Source organism: Heptranchias perlo, chromosome 4 (assembly GCF_035084215.1).
Source record: "Heptranchias perlo isolate sHepPer1 chromosome 4, sHepPer1.hap1, whole genome shotgun sequence".
In the NCBI taxonomy this organism is placed as follows: domain Eukaryota; kingdom Metazoa; phylum Chordata; class Chondrichthyes; order Hexanchiformes; family Hexanchidae; genus Heptranchias; species Heptranchias perlo.
The window spans coordinates 98,755,743-98,777,101 of record NC_090328.1 but is presented as its reverse complement, the minus strand read 5'-3'; the positions used below and the strand labels follow the sequence as shown (position 1 = coordinate 98,777,101).

Here is a 21,359-nt window from a genome sequence, read left to right as displayed (position 1 = left end):
TTCCCAGTCTCTCTTCATAGCTGAAGCGCTCCAGCCCTGGTAACATCCTGGTGAATCTCCTCTGCACCCTATCCAAAGCGATCACATCCTTCCTGTAGTGTGGCGACCAGAACTGCACACAGTACTCCAGCTGTGGCCTAACCAGTGTTTTATACAGCTCCATCATAACCTCCTTGCTCTTATATTCTATGCCTCGGCTAATAAAGGCAAGTATCCCATATGCCTTCTTTACCACCTTATCTACCTGTTCCGCCGCCTTCAGGGATCTGTGAACTTGCACACCAAGATCCCTCTGACCCTCTGTCTTGCCTAGGGTCTTCCCATTCATTGTAAATTCCCTTGCCTTGTTAGTCCCTCCAAAGTGCATCACCTCGCACTTTTCCGGGTTAAATTCCATTTGCCACTGTTCTGCCCATCTGACCAACCCATCTATATCGTCCTACAGACTGAGGCTATCCTCCTCGCTATTTACCACCCTACCAATTTTTGTATCATCAGCGAACTTACTGATCATACCTTTTACATTCATATCCAATGCCTATCTGAATCTTAGGGCTGATTTTCTGAACAGGAACCTCGTCCACTGGACATGTATCTCAGGATACTGCTGGAATGCGGCCCACGGTTACCTGATATGCATGGCCAGGAGGTGTGGCTTCCTGCTGGTAGTGGCCATTTGTAAGATCGGACCTCTTCTCCCAGGGGAGAAAGGCATTAACCTTTAATTGCCTTGAAATCCAAATAAATTTCAGTCTACCTGGGCAGGTCATTTTCTTAAGTTATCAGCTCAGACAGGGACACTGCTCAGATTCAAAAGTAGGTTAATTACTCTAGTGTTATCACTATCCAACTAAAATGAAAACTTTTTTTAAAATGTTAAAATTAAAGACTATAGTCCTGCTTACCCTGTCTTCTCCAACCCCCAGTGAGGGATTGTTTCTTTTTCCCATTCTGTCTATATTTATATTTTGTTATTTTACTTTGCTTTGTTATTTTACTTTGTTTATATCGCCGTTCCTTCATCGTCGCTGGGTCAAAATCCTGGAACTCCCTACCTAACAGCACTGTGGGAGAACCTTCACCTCACGGACTGCAGGGGTTGAAGAAGGTGGCTCACCACCACTTTCTCAAGGGCAATTAGGGATGGGCAATAAATGCTGGCCTTGCCAGCGATGCCCACATCCCATGAACGAATTTTTAAAAAACATGTAATGCAACCTAATATATCTATTCTTTATTTACTTTTTTAAAAAATAGTTGTTTCAAATACTTCTCTTACCTTTAAGCCTATAGCTTCCCAGGTCTCAGTATTCATTTTGGAGATAGGAGTGATGTCCAGGAACTTGGCTGATAACTGGCTCCAAAGGCCCAGAGCTCTGAAGATTGATGTGCTCGTTCCAACGATGCGAACAGGTCAATTTCCAACACCGTTTTCCAGCATGAGATGAGTTATGTCACCCTGCAGCATCTCAATCACTCCTGGACAAAATAATTTGTTGGCTTTGCATTGTTGGTTAAGGCACTTTATTTGCCAAACGTAAAAAAGCTTTATTTCGCAAAGCAATTTAAACAAGCTATCCACTGAAGAATGTGAATGTCCTAACCCAGATACCATAACAGCAAAAATGCAGAAATAACCCTGATCGGTTAAAGCATTCCATTCCACATTCACCAAAAGAACTCTTCTTTGATAACAAGTTGGATATAAAAGACACATTCAGTAGTTCCTTCTTACCAGAACTATAGTTATTGTTCTGTAACAAATGCCTTGGGGTGCTGATAAAATCGGAACAAATATTTCTAACCTTTTCATTTACTAATCTAAAATTGGGGTCTTTTATTTAGGAACATAGGAACAGGAGGAGGCCATTCAACCCCTTGAGCCTATTCCTTCATTCAATTCGATCATGGCTGATCTGTACCTCAACTCCATTTACCCGCCTTTGATCAATATCCCTTGATACTCTTAACTAACAAAAATCTATCAATCTCAGTCTTGAAAATTTCAATTGTCCCAGCATCTACAGCCTTTTGGCGGTGCAATTTCTAGACTTCCACTACCCTTTGTATGAAAAAAGTGCTTTCTGATTTCACTCCTGAATGGCATAGCTCTAATTTTAAGATATGCCCCCTTGTTCTGGATTCCTCCACCAGAAGAAATAATTTCTCTGTATCTACTCTAACAAACCCCTTAATCCTTTGACTTGTTGATGGGAATTCTGTAAAATTAAGTGGGATTGTGGTGGAGAATGAGGGAAGATTCAGGTGGTGAGGCTACTCCCACCTTACCAGCCAGAGTGGGATTTCCCTCTCTGGTTAGGAGAATTTTTTTTATGCAGAAGGTTGTTAGGATATGGAGTGATAGAGAGAAACTGTGGTGGGAGCAGAATACATAATAACTTTTAAAAGGGAAGTGGATAAATATTTGCTAAACAAAATGTAAAAAAGTATGGGGAAAGAGCAAGGGAATGGGACTAAGGGAATAGCTGTGGCAAAGAGCCAGCGCAGGCACGATGAACCAAATGGCCTCCTTCTGTGCTGTAACAAATCTATGATTCTATAATTTGTGTATATAGGTCAATTCACGATTAATTGGTGTTGGAGAGGGACCTTTGTAGATTGGCGGATGCTTGTAAAATTCCAACCGTGGGCCATAAGAAACCAGGAAGATATGCCTGTCTTTCTTACTACTTCTTTCATATACTTTTGACACTTCGAAGTGTGACGTCTAAAGGTGACAGGCACCCTCGGGATGCAAGACTTTTATATAAAATGTGAGCAAATGTAGAATAACGCATTAAGGAATAAGTAACAGTAAACAGGGGTGTACGGTGCAAGGAAAGGGCTGAGAGTGAAAAGGATTTGGGAGTGATCATTGATCATACCCTGAAAGCATCTGATCAATGTGTAGCGGTTATCAATAAGGCAAACTGAGTGGGGGTGATTTTGACTTTGTGTGAATGAGTAAAATGGATGATAGCGAATCAGCAGCCCGTTTTATATCGCTCCGATTTTTATTTTGTCAATGGTGAACAGGTGGCCATGATATTGAGGCCAACCTCGTTTACGTGGGCCAACGAGCTGCGTGCAGCAAACGGACATCCCGATGCAGCTTGTCGGATCAAGGCCGACCAGTCTCGGACTGCCTCGGCTGCCAGCAAGCTAAGTGCAGAGGGGTGTGGTTGCAATCGCGGAGGGTGGGAGTCCTGGTGTGGCAGCAGCCCATGTTATTTTTGTTGGGCCCGAGGAGCACCTGCAAGAATAATTCCAAACGTACCTTGGCTGGACCTCTTCTGCGCCATCGGCCATGGAACAGGTCAGAGTGTGCACGATTTAGAATACTTTAGAATTGACACGTTGTCAGGGACAGGAGGGTGTGACTGCGAATAAGACCATAAGAGACAGGACCAGGGGTAGGCCATTCGGCCCCTCGAGCCTGCTCCGCCATTTAATGAGATCATGGCTGATCTGATTTTTACCTCAACTCCATTTTCCTGCCCTTTCCCCATATCCTTTGACTCCCTTGCTGAGGCAGGTACGGGGATCCAGGAGGTAGTATTGCAGCAGCCTCAGCCCCTGCGCTTGTCCAATAAATTTGAGGTTCTTGCAACCCTTGTGGACAAGTGCGGGGACTGCGGGGAGGATGAGCAAACTGACCACGGCACCGTGGTACAGGAAGCCGTTCAAGTTGGGGCAGTAAAAAGGAAGGTGATTGTAGTAGGCGACAGTACAGTTAGGGTGGTAGACACTGTTCTCTGCAGCCAGGAGCATGAGTCCCGAAGGCTATGTTGCCTACCCGGTGCCAGGGTTAAGGACATCTCCTCCGAGTTGGAGAAGAACTTGGAGTCGGAGAGGGAGGATCCAGTTGTCATTGTCCACGTAGGTACCAATGACATAGGTAGGACTAAGAGAAAGGTTCTGCTGAGAGAGTTTGAGCAGCTAGGGACTAAATTAAAAAGCAGATCCACAAAGGTGATAATCTCCGGATTATTACCTGAGCCACGAGCAAATTGGCACAGGGTCAATAAGATCAGAGAGATGAACGCGTGGCTCAAAGATTGGTGTGGGAGAAGTGGGTTTCGATTCGTGGGGCACTGGCACCAGTACTGGGGAAAGAGGGAGCTGTTCCGTTGGGACAGATTACACCTGAACCATGCTAGGACCAGAATTCTAGCAAATAGAATGACTAGGGAGGTAGATAGGGCTTTAAACTAAATAAGGTGGGGGGGGGGGGCGGGGGTGGTGGGAAGGGTCCCGGTGAAGAGAAATTTAGAATGCTAAAGAGAAAAGACAAAGAAGCAGTGCAGGAAAGTGATTGGGGTAAGGATAACCAGATTGTGTCAGGAAGGTACAGAACATACAAACAAAAGAGTACACTAACAAATAGGGTCCGGGTAAGAAAAAATGGTAATAAGACAAATAGGGCCATAATACAAAAAAATGTTAAGATGTCTAAAAATGTTAAAAAGACAAATCTAAAGGCACTGTATCTGAATGCACGAAGCATTTGTAATAAGGTAGACGAATTAACAGCGCAAATAGATGTAAACGGATACAATATAATTGCAATTACAGTGACCAAGGCTGGGAGCTGAGGTGGGGTGGTGTTGTTAGTAAAGGATGAAATCAGAGCAGTAGTGAGAAAGGATATTGGCTTAGAAAATCAAGATGTAAAATCAGTCTGGGTGGAGTTAAGAAGCACCAAGGGGCAGAAAACACTGGTGGGAGTTGTCTATAGGCCTCCAAACAGTAGTGGTAATGTAGGGGACGGCATCAAACAGGAAATTAGAGATGCATGTAACAAGTGTACTACAGTAATCATGGATGACTTTAATCTACATATAGACTGACCAAACCAAATTAGCACTAATACTGTGGAGGATGAATTCCTGGAGTGTGTACGAGATGGTTTTTTAGACCAGTACGTTGAGCCAACCAGGGAACAGGCTATCCTAGATTGGGTATTGTGCAATGAGAAGGGGTTAATTAATAATCTTGTTGTGCGGGGTCCTTTAGGGAACGGTGACCATAACATAATCGAATTCTTCATTAAGATGGAAAGTGAAGTAGTCCATTCCGAAACTGGGGTCCTAAATCTAAACAAAGGAAACTACAAAGGTATGAGGAGTGAGTTGGCTATGATAGATTGGGAAGCTTCATTAAAAGGCATGACGGTGGATGGACAATGGCTAATAGTTAAGGAATGAATGCATGAATTGCAACAATTATACATTCCTTTCTGGCGCAAAAACACAAAAGGAAAAGTGGCCCAACCATGGCTAACAAAAGAAATTAAGGATAGTATTAGATCCAAAGAGGAGTCATATAAAGTTGGGAGAAAAAGTAGCAAGCCTGAGGATTGGAAGCAGTTTAGAATTCAGCAAAAAAGGACCAAGAGATTGATTAAGAGGGGAAAAATAAGAGTATGAGAGTAAACTTGCAAAGAACATAAAAGTGGACTGTAAAAGCTTCTACAAGTATGTAAAAAGAATAAGATTAGTGAAGACAAATGTAGGTCCCTTACTGTCAGAAACAGGAGAAGTTATAATGGGAACAAGGAAATGGCAGAGCAATTAAACAAATACTTTGGTTCTGTAGAAGAGGACACAAATAACTTCCCAGAAATGCTGGGGAACCAAGGGACTAGTGAGAAGGAGGAATTAAAGGAAATTAGTATTAGTAAAAAAAATAGTGCTGGAGAAATTAATGGGACTGAAAGCAGATAAATCCCCAGGGCCTGATAATCTGCATCCCAGAGTACTAAAAGAGGTAGCCATGGAAATAGTGGATGCATTAGTTGTCATCTTCCAAAATTCTATAGATTATGGAACAGTTCCTGCAGATTGGAGGGTGGCAAATGTAACCCCACTATTTAAAAAAGGAGGGAGAGAGAAAATAGGGAACTACAGACTGGTTAGCCTAACATCAGTAGTAGGGAAAATGCTAGAGTCTATTATAAAAGATGTGATAACAGGACACTTAGAAAATATAAACGGGATTAGACAAAGTCAACATGGATTTATGAAAGAGAAATCATGTTTGACAAACCTGCTGGAGTTTTTTGAGGATGTAATTGGTAGAATAGATAAGGGAGAACAGTGGATGTGGTTTATTTGGATTTTCAGAAGGCTTTTGATAAGGTCCCACATAAGAGGTTAGTGTGCAAAATTAAAGCACATGGGATTAGGGGTAATATACTGGCATGGATTGAAAATTGGTTAACAGACAGGAAACAGAGAGTAGGAATAAATGGGTCTTTTTCGGGTGGCAGGCAGTGACTAGTGGGGTACTGCAGGGATCAGTGCTTGGGCCCCAGCAATTCACAATATATACCAATGATTTGGGTGAGGGAACCAAATGTAATATTTCCAAGTTTGCTGACGACACAAAACTAGGTGGGATCATGAGTAGTGAGGAGGATGCAAAGAGGCTTCAAGGCGATTTAGACAAGTTGAGTGAGTGGGCAAATACATGGCAGATGCAGCATAATGTAGATAAATGTGAAGTTATCCACTTCGGAAGGAAAAACAGAAAGGCAGAGCATTATTTAAATGGTGATAGATTGGGAAATGTTAATCTACAAAGGGACCTGGGTGTCCTTGTACACCAGTCATTGAGAGCAAACATGCAGGTGCAGCAAGCAGTTAGGAAGACAAATGGTATGTTGGTCTTCATTGCAAGAGGATATGAGTACAGGAGCAAGGATGTCTTACTGTAGTTATATAGGGCCTTGGTGAGACCACACCTGGAGTATTGTGTGCAGTTTTGGTCTCCTTACCTAAGAAAGGATATACTTGCCAGAGAGGGAGTGCAGCGAAGGTTCACCAGACTGATTCCTGGGATGGCAGGACTGTCGTATGAGGAGAGATTGGGTCGACTCGGCCTGTATTCACTCGAGTTTAGAAGAATGAGAGGGGATCTCATTGAAACATATAAAATTCTGACAGGGCTAGACAGACTAGATGCAGGGAGGATGTTTCCCCTGGCTGGGGGGTTCAGAACGAGGGGTCACAGTCTCAGGATACGGGGCAGGACATTTAGGACTGAGATGAGAAGTTTCTTCATTCAGAGATTGGTGAACCTGTGGAATTCTCTACCACAGAAGGCTGTGGAGGCCGAGTCACTGAATATATTTAAGAAGGAGCTAGATAGATTTCTAAACACAAAAGGCATCAAGGGGTATGGGGAGAGAGCGGGAATATGGTACTGAGATAGAGGATCAGCCATGATCATATTGAATGGCAGAGCAGGCTCGAAGGGCCGAATGGCCTACTCCTGCTCCTATTTTTTTATGTTTCAATGATTAATGCCCCGACCGGTTCCTACCTAAAATGGCAATCGGAGTCCTAGGTCCTAGATTTGCATATTAAAAGAAGCCTACCACCTGAAACAGGCCGATGCTCCGGGGGCCTACCTGTAGGCCCCTTTCAAAATGTCACTGGCCTCTTCGCCATCGACCCCATTTTGGGGCCGTTACTGCCCTGTTAACGCCAGGCGATAGAAATGAAAATTGATCCCACAGAGAAACGGATACAGAAAGAATTAGAGAGTGGGAAAGAAGCAATAGAGCAGCTACAGGAAGAGACCGAAATGTCCGAGTAGATTTTTATCTTTACAACCTAGGTGGGGGCATAAAGAGTAAAACTGGTTGTGGAGGATTGCACACCAGAAATAGAACACACCTTATTTTCCTACCTTTAAGTTAATGGAAGGAAAATTGGGATTGGTTCTGTGCCAGGCTCCTTTCTGTGCTGCGCCCAAATGGTGCTTAGTGCCCAGGTAATAAAGACTGCAATCTACCTCAATATTTGCAGCCTGACCAGTGCCACGTGCAGTCCACTGGTATATATGTAAATAAAAACACCATTATACATGTTTATGCTAATGCATCTGAACTGCAACAGAATTAATTAAAACGGCAAAATGCCAAGTGTACAAACATACCAGAATTAATCTGCATGAGCTTATGAATTTTAATTTGGTTGTGCTTGATCAGCTTCAAATTCAACAACAGAAGCAGTGACTCGAGGCTAGTGCCACATGCTCAAAAATAGAATTCTATCTACATTTCTCTCCTGTGATGATCACATATTAGCATTGGCTAAGTTAACCCTTTTCTTGATTACTGGCTTCCTACGCTGAATGTATGGCACATCGCTAACCTTAAGCAGTAACCCCAGATTATAGAAAGAAGGAGCTTATATTTCTGTAGGGTCTTTCATGACCTCAGGGTGTTCCAAAGCGCTTTACAGAAAATGAAGTACTTTATTTTTAGTGTAGTCACAGTTGTAATGTAGTAAACACACCAGCCAATTTGTGCACAACAAGGTCCATAAACAGCAATGAAATAAATTACCAGATCATCTGTTTTAATGATATTGGTTGAAAGATAAATATTGTCCAGGACATTTGTATCTCGCTGTGTGCTTTCTGTTTTCTCTTTTTGGTTGTTATTTTTCTCCATCTCTTAGCTCCAGTCTGCAGCAGTGCACCAGCATAATTTGGGTTCTCTCTCAACATAGCATAAAGGGAATTTCTGTAAGCGCACTCACATCTTTTGTGAACTGAAATTTTGCATGATATGAATGGGATAGAGTGACACATGAGTAACAAGCACTCATAAATCGTAGGCTGTGCACCACATTCTCCCGTCCACTCCCAAAGGCAGGAAAAAGCACCTTGTCAGAAAATATTGTTACAGCTGAAACTAACAGTTGAAATTATTTACAAATGAGATAATTACACAGAAGCAGAATATACTAGTAATGCAATGCTTGACTTACACAATAATTAAACTATTCCTAAAGCAAGAGTTCAAAATCTTTGTAGTTTGTTCCAGAATCTTTTAACTGAGTCCCCTGATGAAATGTTCCATGTGTGTTGATCCCCAGTTCCCCTCCTTCCCCCATGTCTGTTCCCCCCCCCCCACCCCCCCAAAACCGATTCCATCTTCACTGCCTCATGAAATTCTGCTGATACAAGCAGGAGTTTCATTAAAGTATTGGAATGACACATGTGAGATTTGCACCAGTTCTTAGCCACTTGTGTCGACCCCACATTCCCCTGCCATAATACACAAGCAGCTGCTTACAGCGTTCGATGCACCCCACCGAGTATCAGCCCTGCGCACAAACGACTGAGCGCAGAAAAATTCTTCACCTGGAATTTTTCCGACGTGGGTAGGTTCTCCCGATCTACTGCCGCAACTTCCGCGGGAGATGAGCGTGAATGGCCAAAAGCAGCTGTTTTTCCGGGAGGCCCAGCCGGTCTTCCGCCAAAATTATGACAGCAGATGGGGAGAACCTCTGTGGAAATTCTCGGCATTTGTGTTTTCCACGTTTAATTCCTTTGATGTGAACGGGAATCCTTCAGAGATCGTAAAGCAAGTGGAATCTTAACATCTTCGGTTACAGTGGGATGGAGGTTTCTGATAGTTATATCTGAAGCATGGTCTCTCTAATCACATAGCAATAACAAGGACTCTCAATCTTTCATGGCAGTTAAAATATTCCAGATCCGTGGGCGGCTAAAATGGTTCCCTATTGAAACACAGTGCTCTAGCTTACAGTGGAATTAGTGTGTTTGATGAGCAGCCAACATGTAACAGATGTTCATTAACACCTTAAGCACACTGTCTCTATCGGAGAGCTGTTGTCTTGACTAATTCTTGATTAAAGATTTTTATGGCAACGAGACAGAGAAAATGTGTGCTATATATTCCAACCAAGTGGGAATCCTAGCAATTTTTTTTAATATTCTTTTTCGGGATGTGGGCATCGCTGGCAAGATCAGCATTTATTGCCCATCCCTAGTTGCCTTGGATACAACTGAGTGGCTTCTAGGCCACTTCAGAGGGCAGTTTAGAGTCAAACATGTCGGTGTGGGTCTGTAGTCACATATAGGCCAGACTGGGTAAGGACGGCAGGTTTCCTTCCCTAAAGGGCATTGGTGAATCAATTGGAGTTTTTACAACAATCCGACATGGTCACTTTCGCTGATACCAGATTTTTATTTTCAGATTTTCTAAGTTTAATTCAAATTCTTAAACTGCTACGGTGGGATTTGAACCCACATTCTCTGAATTACTAGTCCAGGCCTCTGGATTACAAGTCCAGTAACATAAACAGTAAACTACCGTACCCATTAATTATATGGTGCATTTGATATGTGCTGGGGTTGGCTGTGTGCCTGCCCACCTCGGTGAACACTGACCCCGGCGCATCTTTTGGGGTCAGGCTCATTCCCATGTTGTATGTTCTAGCGGTAGTGGCGCTACATTTCCTACCTCAGTTGGGAGGGAACATTGTTTTTAACATTTTTTAAAATCTCCCGCCTTACTCAATACATAGGAACATAGGAACAGGAGTAGGCCATTCAGCCCCTCGAGCCTGCTCCGCCATTTGATAAGATCATGGCTGATCTGTGATCTAACTCCATATACCTGCCTTTGGCCCATATCCCTTAATACCTTTGGTTGCCAAAAATCTATCTATCTCAGATTTAAATTTAGCAATTGAGCTAGTATCAATTGCCGTTTGCGGAAGAGAGTTCCAAACTTCTACCACCCTTTGTGTGTAGAAATGTTTTCTAATCTCACTCCTGAAAGGTCTGGCTCTAATTTTTAGACTGTGCCCCCTACTCCTAGAATCCCCAACCAGCGGAAATAGTTTCTCTCTATCCACCCTATCTGTTCCCCTTAATATCTTATGAACTTCGATCAGATCACCCCTTAACCTTCGAAACTCTAGAGAATACAACCCCAATTTGTGTAATCTCTCCTTGTAACTTAACCCTTGAAGTCCGGGTATCATTCTAGTAAACCTACGCTGCACTCCCTCCAAGGCCAATATGTCCTTCCGAAGGTGCGGTGCCCAGGTGTACAGTTGATCACCCTGTGATTGATTGCATCTGAAAAGGTAGCTCTCTTAATTTTAAACCCCCTCCCCCACCACATTAGCAATGCTGGATGCCAGGAATGCACCAGCCTTCTTAATGCCTAGCGTAGCCAAGATTTTAATGACGGGTAATCTATCAGATGATATATTCCCATCATTTACATATATTGGCGGCTAAACTTAGCATTCACTTCCAGCAGGAAATCCCAGCAGTCAGCTCCCTGAACCATCTCCACATCCCAATTACCCCACGGCAAAAAAAACACACCATTGTCCCCAACTGGTTGGTATAAGACCTCCTTGCCTTCTGGAGTCTAGGGTGTGGTTGTAATGTTTAGCTACTGATGTGGCCTGGCCCTTTAAGATCACCGCCGACTATGTCCTCTGCAAATCCTGGTAATTGTAATTGTTTCTAAATTGCTCAGGCAATTAGAGGTCATTAAATTGTTTGTAAATTTCAGGCTTCAGATCAGAAGAAGCCAGCATGAAAAACCTGACTTTGTTTCTCTTTTTAAGATTGTGTCACAAAGTATGACATCTGGAGTGTGATGGATGCATGTTAGACACGGGACTTTTATAAATATCCTAGCAAATTTCCTGTGGGATTGCAAATAGTAAATTGGATTGTTTTGTAAAGTCAAGAACATTATATTAGTATTAATATTGTGCAGTATATTATCCTGTTGAGGCAGAGATTTGTTTAAACTGGCCTGTCCCTTTAAGGCTACGAAGTTTCAAAATTTGATTATAGTTTGGTCAGGAAACTTTGCACATTGGAATATTCTTGTCAGTTTCAGGCTGCAACTCAAGAACCCAACATTTTACGGTTGTTTAGCATCTGTAAGAAAGTAAGACATCTGGAGTGTGACGTCTGCACGCACTACACAAACCATTTTTAATATATTAACTCGTCAATCTCCCGTGACATTGGACATGGAGTTAAGATAGTGGAGTTCTCAGGTCAAGCGTGGGGGATAATTGGACTGTGGCTGAGGGAGAACTGCGACACTGGCGATCAGAGGTGGAATGTAGATTGTGGTGGGGGAGAGGGACGGTAGAGCAGAGTGAGGGGAGGGTGAAGGTAGAGTAGGGTTAGAGACTGGGGCTGGGGGAAGCAGAAGAAGGATAGACATCAGGTGGTAAGGAGAAAGGTAGAATACAGTTAGAGGTTGAAGATAATGGGGAAGGTAGAGTAGGTTTACAGGGCAAGGGGGAGAAGGTAGATCAGATTAGAGTCTGGAAGGGGGAGAGGAGCAAAGAGATAGATGGGGGAAGTGGTAAGGAGGGTTAGGGAGAGGAGGAATGAGGGAAGGAGTGTAGAGGAGAGGAAGAAAGACGGGAAGAGGAATGAGGAGGAAAAGAGGGATGGGGAGTAGAGATTTAAATCTAGCATACATCCACTAACATTAAACATAAATTTGAATAAACATAATAAATATAAATTTAAATATCAGTTAAAAAATAAAATGATCAATAACAGCAATGGGCTTCATAGTGTCCGATTACCAGGGGGAATCCTTTTTTTGTTCAGGCCACAGGGTAGTTGATCAGTGAGGGACACTGTCAGGTGTGGCCAAGAGCAGCTGCAGAAGTTCCTACCTTTGGGCTGGGGGGGGGGTCTAATGGCATCCGGGTACAGGCAACCAACCAGTGGGCAGGAGACGAGGTACATTAGGCAACTGAAGGAGGGGCAGCGCAGGCCCAATCGGACCCAAGACCCGATAGGCCAGGGAGAAGAACTGGCCAAAGCTAAATTCAACAAAAATACCACCTGGAAAGGGGAAAGAGAAAAAAAGACAATTGCTCCACAGTGACAATCAGTGGCCAGAGCCTGCAAGTGGATGCAGACTCAAAGCAGTTTGGAAGGAAGGGATGGAGAGAGAAAGGAAGGAAGGAAATTGCATTTATATAGCGCCTTTCATGATCTCAGGACGTTTTACAACGAATGAAGTACTTTTGAAGTGTAGTCACTGTTGTAATTTAGGGAATCGCAGCAGCCAATTTGTGCACAGCAAGGTCCCACAAACAGCAATCAGATAAATGACTAGATAATCTGTTTCAGTGATGTTGGTTGAGGGATAAACATTGGCCAGGACACTGGGAGAACTCCCCTGCTCCTCTTCGAAATAGTGCCACGGAATTTTTTAGGTCTGGTTATGGTTTAACATCTCATCCAAAAGATGACATCTCTGACTGTCCAGCACTCCCTCAGTACTATACTGATGTGTCAGTCTGGATTATGTGCTGAAGTCTCTGGAGTGGAGCTTGAATACACAATCTTCTTCCTCAGATGCGAAAGTGCTACCACTGAACCAAGGACACCTTAAAACAATGAAGCGTCACAGACTGTCACATTAATTGGAAAATCCTATTTAAAAACATTACAGGTGCCACAGGAAGAGGGTTTCAAACAAACCTAACAGGTAGGTGTGGACACATAGAAAATGGGAAATCCCATAGGGAGATGATTACATAGGGATTTTCAATGGAAGACGTGACAAGTGTACTGAATTTAATAATATATAGGTTGGTAGCTAGATGTATATGTGAGCCTGCCAGGACACAAATTCTATTTTTGCCAAACAGAATACTGGGAGCATATACCTCCCTTCTCCCACTTTGTCTAGCCATTCATTAACATAGTGGGGCTGATGCCAAGGCTCCAGTGCAGAGCTGCTGAGGCATTGTATGTGAGTGTATCCAAATGAGCTAACTTTGCACGATGACATCAGCTTATTTAAATGCATTTGTGGTGCTCTGGGCGTGTAGCACCAGACTCGCTGGAGGTCCAATGGGATTGGGGGCCGAATAGCGAACACCAGCCGCCGTTCATGGGCTCTTGGCTGCCCCATTGAAGCAGCACAATTTTTTAAGTCCCCTTTTGCGAATTGGCCATTGGAGGCCAAAGAAATATGTGAAAAATACTGAGTGGCCCTCGTACAAAGAGAGGGCCATCCAGGATGACTTGTTCCAGTTTCATTATGGGGAGAACCCCTAATCTAAATGGAACCCATGACCTAATGAGCCTTGTACACTAGGCACTTCTCATCCACATTGGAGTGCACTGAACTTATGGGGAAGGTAGAGTAGGGTTACAGGGCAAGGGGGAGAAGGTAGATCAGATTAGAGTCTGGAAGGGGGAGAGGAGCAAAGAGATAGATGGGGGAAGTGGTAAGGGGGGTTAGGGAGGTTAGGGAGAGGAGGAATGAGGGAAGGAGTGTGGAGGAGAGGAAGAAAGAGGGGAAGAGGAATGAGGAGGAAAAGAGGGATGGGGAGTAGAGATTTAAATCTAGCACACATCCACTAACATTAAACATAAATTTGAATAAACATAATAAATATAAATTTAAATATCAGTTAAAAAATAAAATGATCAATAACAGCAATGGGCTTCATAGTGTCTGATTACCAGGGGGAATCCTTTTTTTCAGGCCACAGGGTAGTTGATCAGTGAGGGACACTGTCAGGTGTGGCCAAGAGCAGCTGCAGAAGTTCCTACCTTTGGGCTGGGGCGTGGGGGGTGGGGTTTAACGGCATCCGGGTACAGGTAACCAACCAGTGGGCAGGAGACGAGGTACATTAGGCAACTGAAGGAGGGGCAGCGCAGGCCCAATCGGACCCAAGACCCGATAGGCCAGGGAGAAGAACTGGCCAAAGCTAAATTCAACAAAAATACCACCTGGAAAGGACATATTGGCCTTGGAGGGAGTGCAGCGTAGGTTTACTAGAATGATACCCGGACTTCAAGGGTTAAGTTACAAGGAGAGATTACACAAATTGGGGTTGTATTCTCTAGAGTTTAGAAGGTTAAGGGGTGATCTGATCGAAGTTCATAAGATATTAAGGGGAACAGATAGGGTGGATAGAGAGAAACTATTTCCGCTGGTTGGGGATTCTAGGAGTAGGGGGCACAGTCTAAAAATTAGAGCCAGACCTTTCAGGAGTGAGATTAGAAAACATTTCTACACGCAGGCCTCTAACGCTCTGGGCTTCTGTTGGCTTACTATCGAGCCCAGTGTGCTTAATACCCAAGGTTGAAGTCCTGGGCATCCCATTCTTTTCTTGGGGTACTTTTTATGATGTGCTGCTGAACTTCATGCAACAGAGCTGCTAATCAGGAATTCAGACATAGAGGTCAGAATGGGCCCGAAAATGGTGTGGGTCGTGAATCAGGCACACAGACCTATGCAGCTGAATTCCCTATAGGATAAAGTCATCAATCCCATGCTGCCAGCGGAGAGCTGTGCTTGAAGGGAGCATGATGTGGAGATGCTGGTGATGGACTGGGGTTGACAATTGTAAACAATTTTACAACACCAAGTCTGGGAGCATGTCAGTGCTACATTGTTAAGCCCCATAGGAACCGGAATAGGCCATTCAGCCCCTCGAGCCTGTTCCACCATTCAATTAGATCATGGCTGATCTGTACCTCAACTCCATTAACCCACATTTGCTCCATATCCCCTGATACCCTTACCTAACAAAAATCTATCGATCTCAGTCATGAAAGGTTCAATTGATCCAGGATCCACAGCCTTTTGGGGGAGCGATTTACCCCACTTGCAATCCTGTTTCGTCCTGATTCGGTGAATTTACCCTTATATATGCACCCATTGCTCAAAGTCTTCTAATGCTGGGAGAGCTTAAATTTTACCCCTGTGTATTTCATCTTATTTTATTACTTAACTCTTCTTTCCTATGATTGAAATGTCTGATGCTCTTTTCTTTTTTTTGAAGACAGCTGTTGCATATTTGCTAAACCATTACAGTTGGGATTTGGATCCTCCTAGTCAAAGCCTGGACTACAAATGGCTCCCTGTCTCCCGGCCCACTGAAGACCCCAAAATTAAGTTCACATCGTGGACCTACAAAACTTAGTACTCTCCATCAACTGCTGTTGAAATCACTGATCGTTCAACATATCATCAGTCAAAGACCTGTGTAATCAGTGAGTTACAGTACAATGGTGCAAACGTGATAACATCACTTTGTCACAACAGGATGAAATCGTGCTGTAATTCAACGTGTGATTTTATCAGTGTTACACTCGCACTACGCATCGAATGTACACAACTGTTTTGTTTTTGCCTTTGAAGGACAAATTGAGAAAACTTAGCGACAGTATCTTCATTGTACTGTAGAAAACACTTTTATTAAAACGGTTTTGATCCTCGTAACTTCAGAGTCAGTAGTAAGTCTTTTAAACCAACTAAAAATTCTTAGTGGCAAACACATCGAAGGGGTAATTTTCCGAATGTGCTCTCCCGCCAGGAAGCCTCAGGGGCTGCCATTGTTTATTGCAAATCCGGGCATGCACTACGCACGGTTTTCCAACCAGCATGTCCTGATATGCACTGCCAGCAGGCGAAACTTGGAAATTACCCCTTTAATGTATACTGGGTACGTTAGATGGGGTACATTATACAGCACTGCTTAAGGATGTACGAGGACCACTATAATCAGTAAATTATCTGTTATAGCCATTCCAATCTCAATCTCATAGCCAATCACACACTGCCAGCAAGGGGCCGCACTGTAAGGGAGCGTATGTTAGACGATCAGTGTTCCAGTGTTGGAACCCCATCTCCAACCCCTGCTCACTCTGAACACAGCCTCCCACTGAGTGCATGTGCTCGGTAATTTACCTCTATCTCACCTAGAACCAGTGGCCCTGTCGCTACCAGCGACACCATCATACTGTGTGAGGTCAGCTACCAGGAGTCATGTAAAAGAATAGATAGCTGCAAATGTAGCTCCCTTTAATTTCCCACTGGTGCTGTTCCAAGACTTGTGTAATCAAGCAGTCAGAATGTGGATCTACAAGGTTACCAAATCAGTCAGTTAGTGACATAATTATAGGTTAACAAATGTCATATGTTTTATTAATTCTTATGTTTGATAATGGTTATGTTACTGGACTATTAATCCACAGAACGTGAGTTAAAATCTTACCACGGCAGTTTGAGAATTTGAATTCAGTTTAAAAAATCTGGAAATGTGCATTGTTGTTTAAAAAACTCCAACTGGTTCAGTAATGTCCTTTAAGGAAGGAAACCTGCCATCCTTACCCGATCAGGCCTAAGGACACCACACCAGCATGGTTGACTGTTAAATGCCCTCTGAAGTGGCCTAGCAAGCCACTCAGTTGTATCAAAGCACTACCAGCAATTCAAGAAGGCCCATCATCACCACTTCAGGGCAACTAGGGATGGGCAACAAATGCCGGCCTGGCCATCAATACCCCCATACCGAGAATGAATAAAAAATGTAACTACCAGCAACGGTGTGTCAGCCAATGCTCAGTAGTAGCACTCACACCTCTGACTAAGTGGGTTGTGGGTTCAAATCCCACTTCAGAGACTTGAGCACATAATCTAGGCAGACACTTCAGTGCAGTCATGAGGGAGTGCTGCACTGTTGGATGTGCCATCTTTCAGATGAGACATTAATTCAAGATCCCATCTGCCCTCTCAGGTGGACATAAAAGATCCCACGGCACTATTTTGAAGAAGACAGGTGAGTTCTCCTGGTATCCTGGCCAATATTTATCCCTCAACCAAAACCTAATAAAACAGATGATCTGGTCATTTGTTTCATTGCTGTTTGTGGGACCTTGCTGCGTACAACAGTGACTACTTCAGAAGTACTTTATTGGCTGTAAAACGGTTTGGGATGTCCTGAGGTTGTGAAAGGCGCTATATAAATGCAAGTTTTTTTCTTTTTCTTTAACTGCACCTTCCTCCCCTGTGATCTCTGGTACTGAGATGGACAAGAGCAACAATGTGTGGGAACACCAAGTGTTCCAAGTACCCCTCCAAGTCACACACCATGCTGACTTGGACATATATGGCTGTTCCTTCATAGTTGCTAAGCCAATATCCTGGAATTCCCTACCTAACTCCATTGTGGAAGCACCTTCACTACAATTACTGCAGCGGTTCAATGAGAAGGCCCACCACCATCTTCTCAGGGCAACCAGGGATGGGCAATAAATGCAGCCCAGCCCACGTCACCCCAGTCAGCCAGGTTATGTTCGTGCTTATATTGCATCGGCCATGCCATAAGTACAGATTATTCCTTACATCACTTCCATAGAATCATACAACACAGAAGGAGACCATTTGGCCCATCGTGCCTGTGCCAGCTCTTTGAAAGAGCTATCCAATAGTCCCACTCCCCTGCTCTTTCCCCATAGCCCTGCAAAGTTTTCCTTTTCAAGTTTTAATCCAATTCCCTTTTGAAAGTTACTATTGAATCTACTTCCACCACCGTTTCAGGCAGTGCTTTCTAGATATAACAATGCATAAAACATTTTCCTCATCTTCCTCCTGGTTCTTTTGCCAATTATCTTAAATCTGTATCCTTTGGTTACCGACCCTCCTGCCAGTGGAAACAGCTTATCCCCATCTACTCTATCTAAACCCCTCATAATTTTGAACACTTCTATTTAAACTTCCACCTGCGTTAGTAGCACAGGTTAGTTCCTGCTTCTCTACCAGCCATGATTGTAACCCAAGTTAGCACCTCTCTCATTAGCAACCATGCTACCAACTGACATGGGATTCCTTGTTCTGGACTCCCCCACCAAAGGAAATAGTTTCTACCTACCCTATCAAATCCTTTAATTATCTTAAACACCTCAATTAGCTCAGCCCTTAATCTTCTATACTCAAGGGAATACAAACTAAGTTTATGCAGCCTAACCTCATAACTTAACCCTTTTAGCCCCGGTATTATTCTGGTGAACCTCCGCTGCACCACCTCTAAAACCAATATATCCTTCCTGAAGCGCGGTGCCCAAAACTGAATGTGGTACTCCAGATGGGGTCAGACCAAGAATAATTGAACTCAATCAGCGAGATGTACATTGAGGTTGATTTTAAAAAAATAAAATGAACACAAAAACTGGAGCTGAATGTCTAATTGAACTACAAGCCTATATTTAACTTCTTTGCCACTGGCTCCTATCAGTCTGCTACATGGGACATCAACCACCTGAGACATCCCAGTCTGCAGTACACAGCTGCATTAAGCAAATCACCGCCATCCTGTTCATCAGGGCTGAGCAGTACGTCCCCTTCCCCATTGATCTCAACAGGCGAGATTTCGAGGGTTTTCAGTCGTGACTGACTTCCTTCAGCTCTAGGGTGTCATTGACTACACATGTGTTGCCATCAGGGCACTAGAATACCATCCAGCAGCACTCATGACTAGGAAGGGATACCTCTCCATTCATGTCCAGCTAGTCTCCGATCACAGAAACAGGATCATACAAGTTAGTAAGTTAGTGCGAAGTACCCAGGCAGCTGTCATGATGCATTTATCCCGCGCCACTCAACCAATGCCCCCGAATATTTGACCCTTTCACCCAACGTGACAGGTGGGCTGCTGGGGAACAAGGGATACCCCTTACACACATGGCTCATGACACTCCCCCACACCTGAGTAACACAGGTATAATCAAAGTCCCCGTGGGACCTGGATCATTATTGATCAGCCAAGGGCTGCTGAAGCAGAGGTTCAGGTGTCTGGACAGGTCTGGAGTTCCCTAAAATATGACCCACAAAGAGTCTCCCACAGCATGATTGTGTGCTGCATCTTGCACAACCTTGCCATACAGAGGGGCCTGGATTTGGAAGAGGCAGAACAACAGCAGCAGTTCCCATCAGACGAGGAAGACTGGGGCGAAGGTGAGGAAGCATCAGAAGAAGGAGGGCCACCTCAACACCTTGCAACAAGAGATATGAGGGATAAGTTAATTGCTCAAAGATTCCGATGAACTACTCATTCCCTTGCCCTGAAATCTTACACAAAGCCTCTGCATCAGTAGTCCTTGTTACATCCTTCACCAATGCATTTAAGAACATTGAAACCATTTAGCTTCAGTGACATACTTCATAGAATCATAGAATGTTACACCACAGAAGGAGGCCATTCGGCCCATCATGCCTGTGCCGGCTCTTTGATAGAGCTATCCAATTAGTCCCATTCCCCTGCTCTTTCCCCATAGCCCTAAAAAACATTTCTCCTCCAAGTATTTATCCAATTCCCTTTTGAAAGTTATTATTGAATCTGCTTCCACCAGGCAGTGCATTCCAGGTCATTACAACTCGCTGTGTAAAAATTCTCCTCATCTCGCATCTGGTTCTTTTGCCAATTACCTATTGCATACTTATTTATCATAGGAACATAGAAACAGGAGTGGGCCATTCAGCCCCTAGAGCCTGTTCCGCCACTCAATTAGATCATGGATGATCTGTATATTACCTCCATCTGCTTGCCTTGGTTCCTTAACCCTTAATACCCTTGCCCAACAAAAATCTATCAAACTCAGTTTTGACATTTTCACTTGACCTAGACTCAACAGCTTTTATGGGGGAGAGAGTTCTTCTATGCGCAAGGGAATACAAGCCTAATCTATGCAACCTGTCCTCATAATTTAACCCTTTTAGCCCAGATATCATTCTGGTGAATCTGCGCTGCACCCACTCCAAGGCCTTCCTGAGGTATGGTCTAACCAGATCTCTATACAACTGTAACATAACTTCCATCCCTTTGTATTCCAGCCCATTGAGATACAGGTCAACATTCCATTAGCCTTTTCAATTATTTTCTGTACCTGTCCACTAGCTTTTAGTGATTTCTGTATTTGGACCCCTAAGTCTCTCTGCTCATCCACAGTTTCGAGCTTCTCGCATTCAGAAAATACTATGATCTATCTTTCTTAGGCCCAAAGTGGATGACCTCACACTTTCCCACATTGAATTCCATCTGCCACAGTTTTGCCCACTCACTTAATCTATCAATGTCCCTTTGTTACTTTCTGCTCCCATCTACACTACTTACTGTGCCATCTAACTTTGTGTCATCAGCAAATTTACATACCTTCATCCAAGTCATTTACAAACATAATGAAAAGCTGAGGCCCCAGTACAGATCTCTGGAGAACACCACTAGTCACATCCTGCCGATTTGAGTAGATACCCATTATCCCTACTCTCTGTTTCCTACCTTCTAACCAATTCCCTATCCAAACCAATAGGTTGCCTCCAATTCCATGCGCTCTCATTTTTGCTAACAGTCTCTTATGTGGAACCTTGTTGAATGCATTCTGGAATTCCATTTAAATAACATACATGCTGACAATGCAGACTCAGAAGCTGCAATAAAACCACACTGCAGACCAAAGTGCCAAATGTAATAAAGGTGATGAATTTAATTCCCAATACCATAATTGCTTTCCATTCATTTCTCACACATATGTCAACCCAACTTCTTATAAGAAGGTTTCCTAACGTGAGGCTTAAGATCATGACTTCCTCTGATCTACAGGAGAGCAGGCTGCAGAAATTGAGTGACTCCTTCAAAGACTCTACCGATTTGGTCCAACAATCTGTCCAAGGTAGAGCCCAGAGCCTGCATGGCAGCCATTTGAGCTTCCACCAAAGGCTGGTGACGATGATT

General features: G+C 43.6%; 1 protein-coding gene across 11 annotated transcripts in view; it reads left to right on the top strand.

Moving 5' to 3' along the window:
• Window positions 1-16,072, top strand: part of LOC137321142 (putative cytochrome P450 120) — a 122,356-nt gene extending 106,284 nt beyond the window's left edge. For 5 of the 11 annotated variants that reach the window (XM_067983381.1, XM_067983380.1, XM_067983378.1 and 2 more), the window contains one exon: window positions 15,633-16,072. In XM_067983381.1, the coding sequence (XP_067839482.1) occupies window positions 15,633-15,773 (141 nt within the window). In that variant the 3' untranslated portion in view covers window positions 15,774-16,072. Of the gene's footprint in view, window positions 1-13,185; window positions 13,319-15,632 lie in introns of all 11 variants that reach the window. The other 6 variants (XR_010962722.1, XR_010962720.1, XR_010962721.1 and 3 more) reach the window with 5 other exon arrangements.
• Window positions 16,073-21,359: the final 5,287 nt, after the last annotated feature.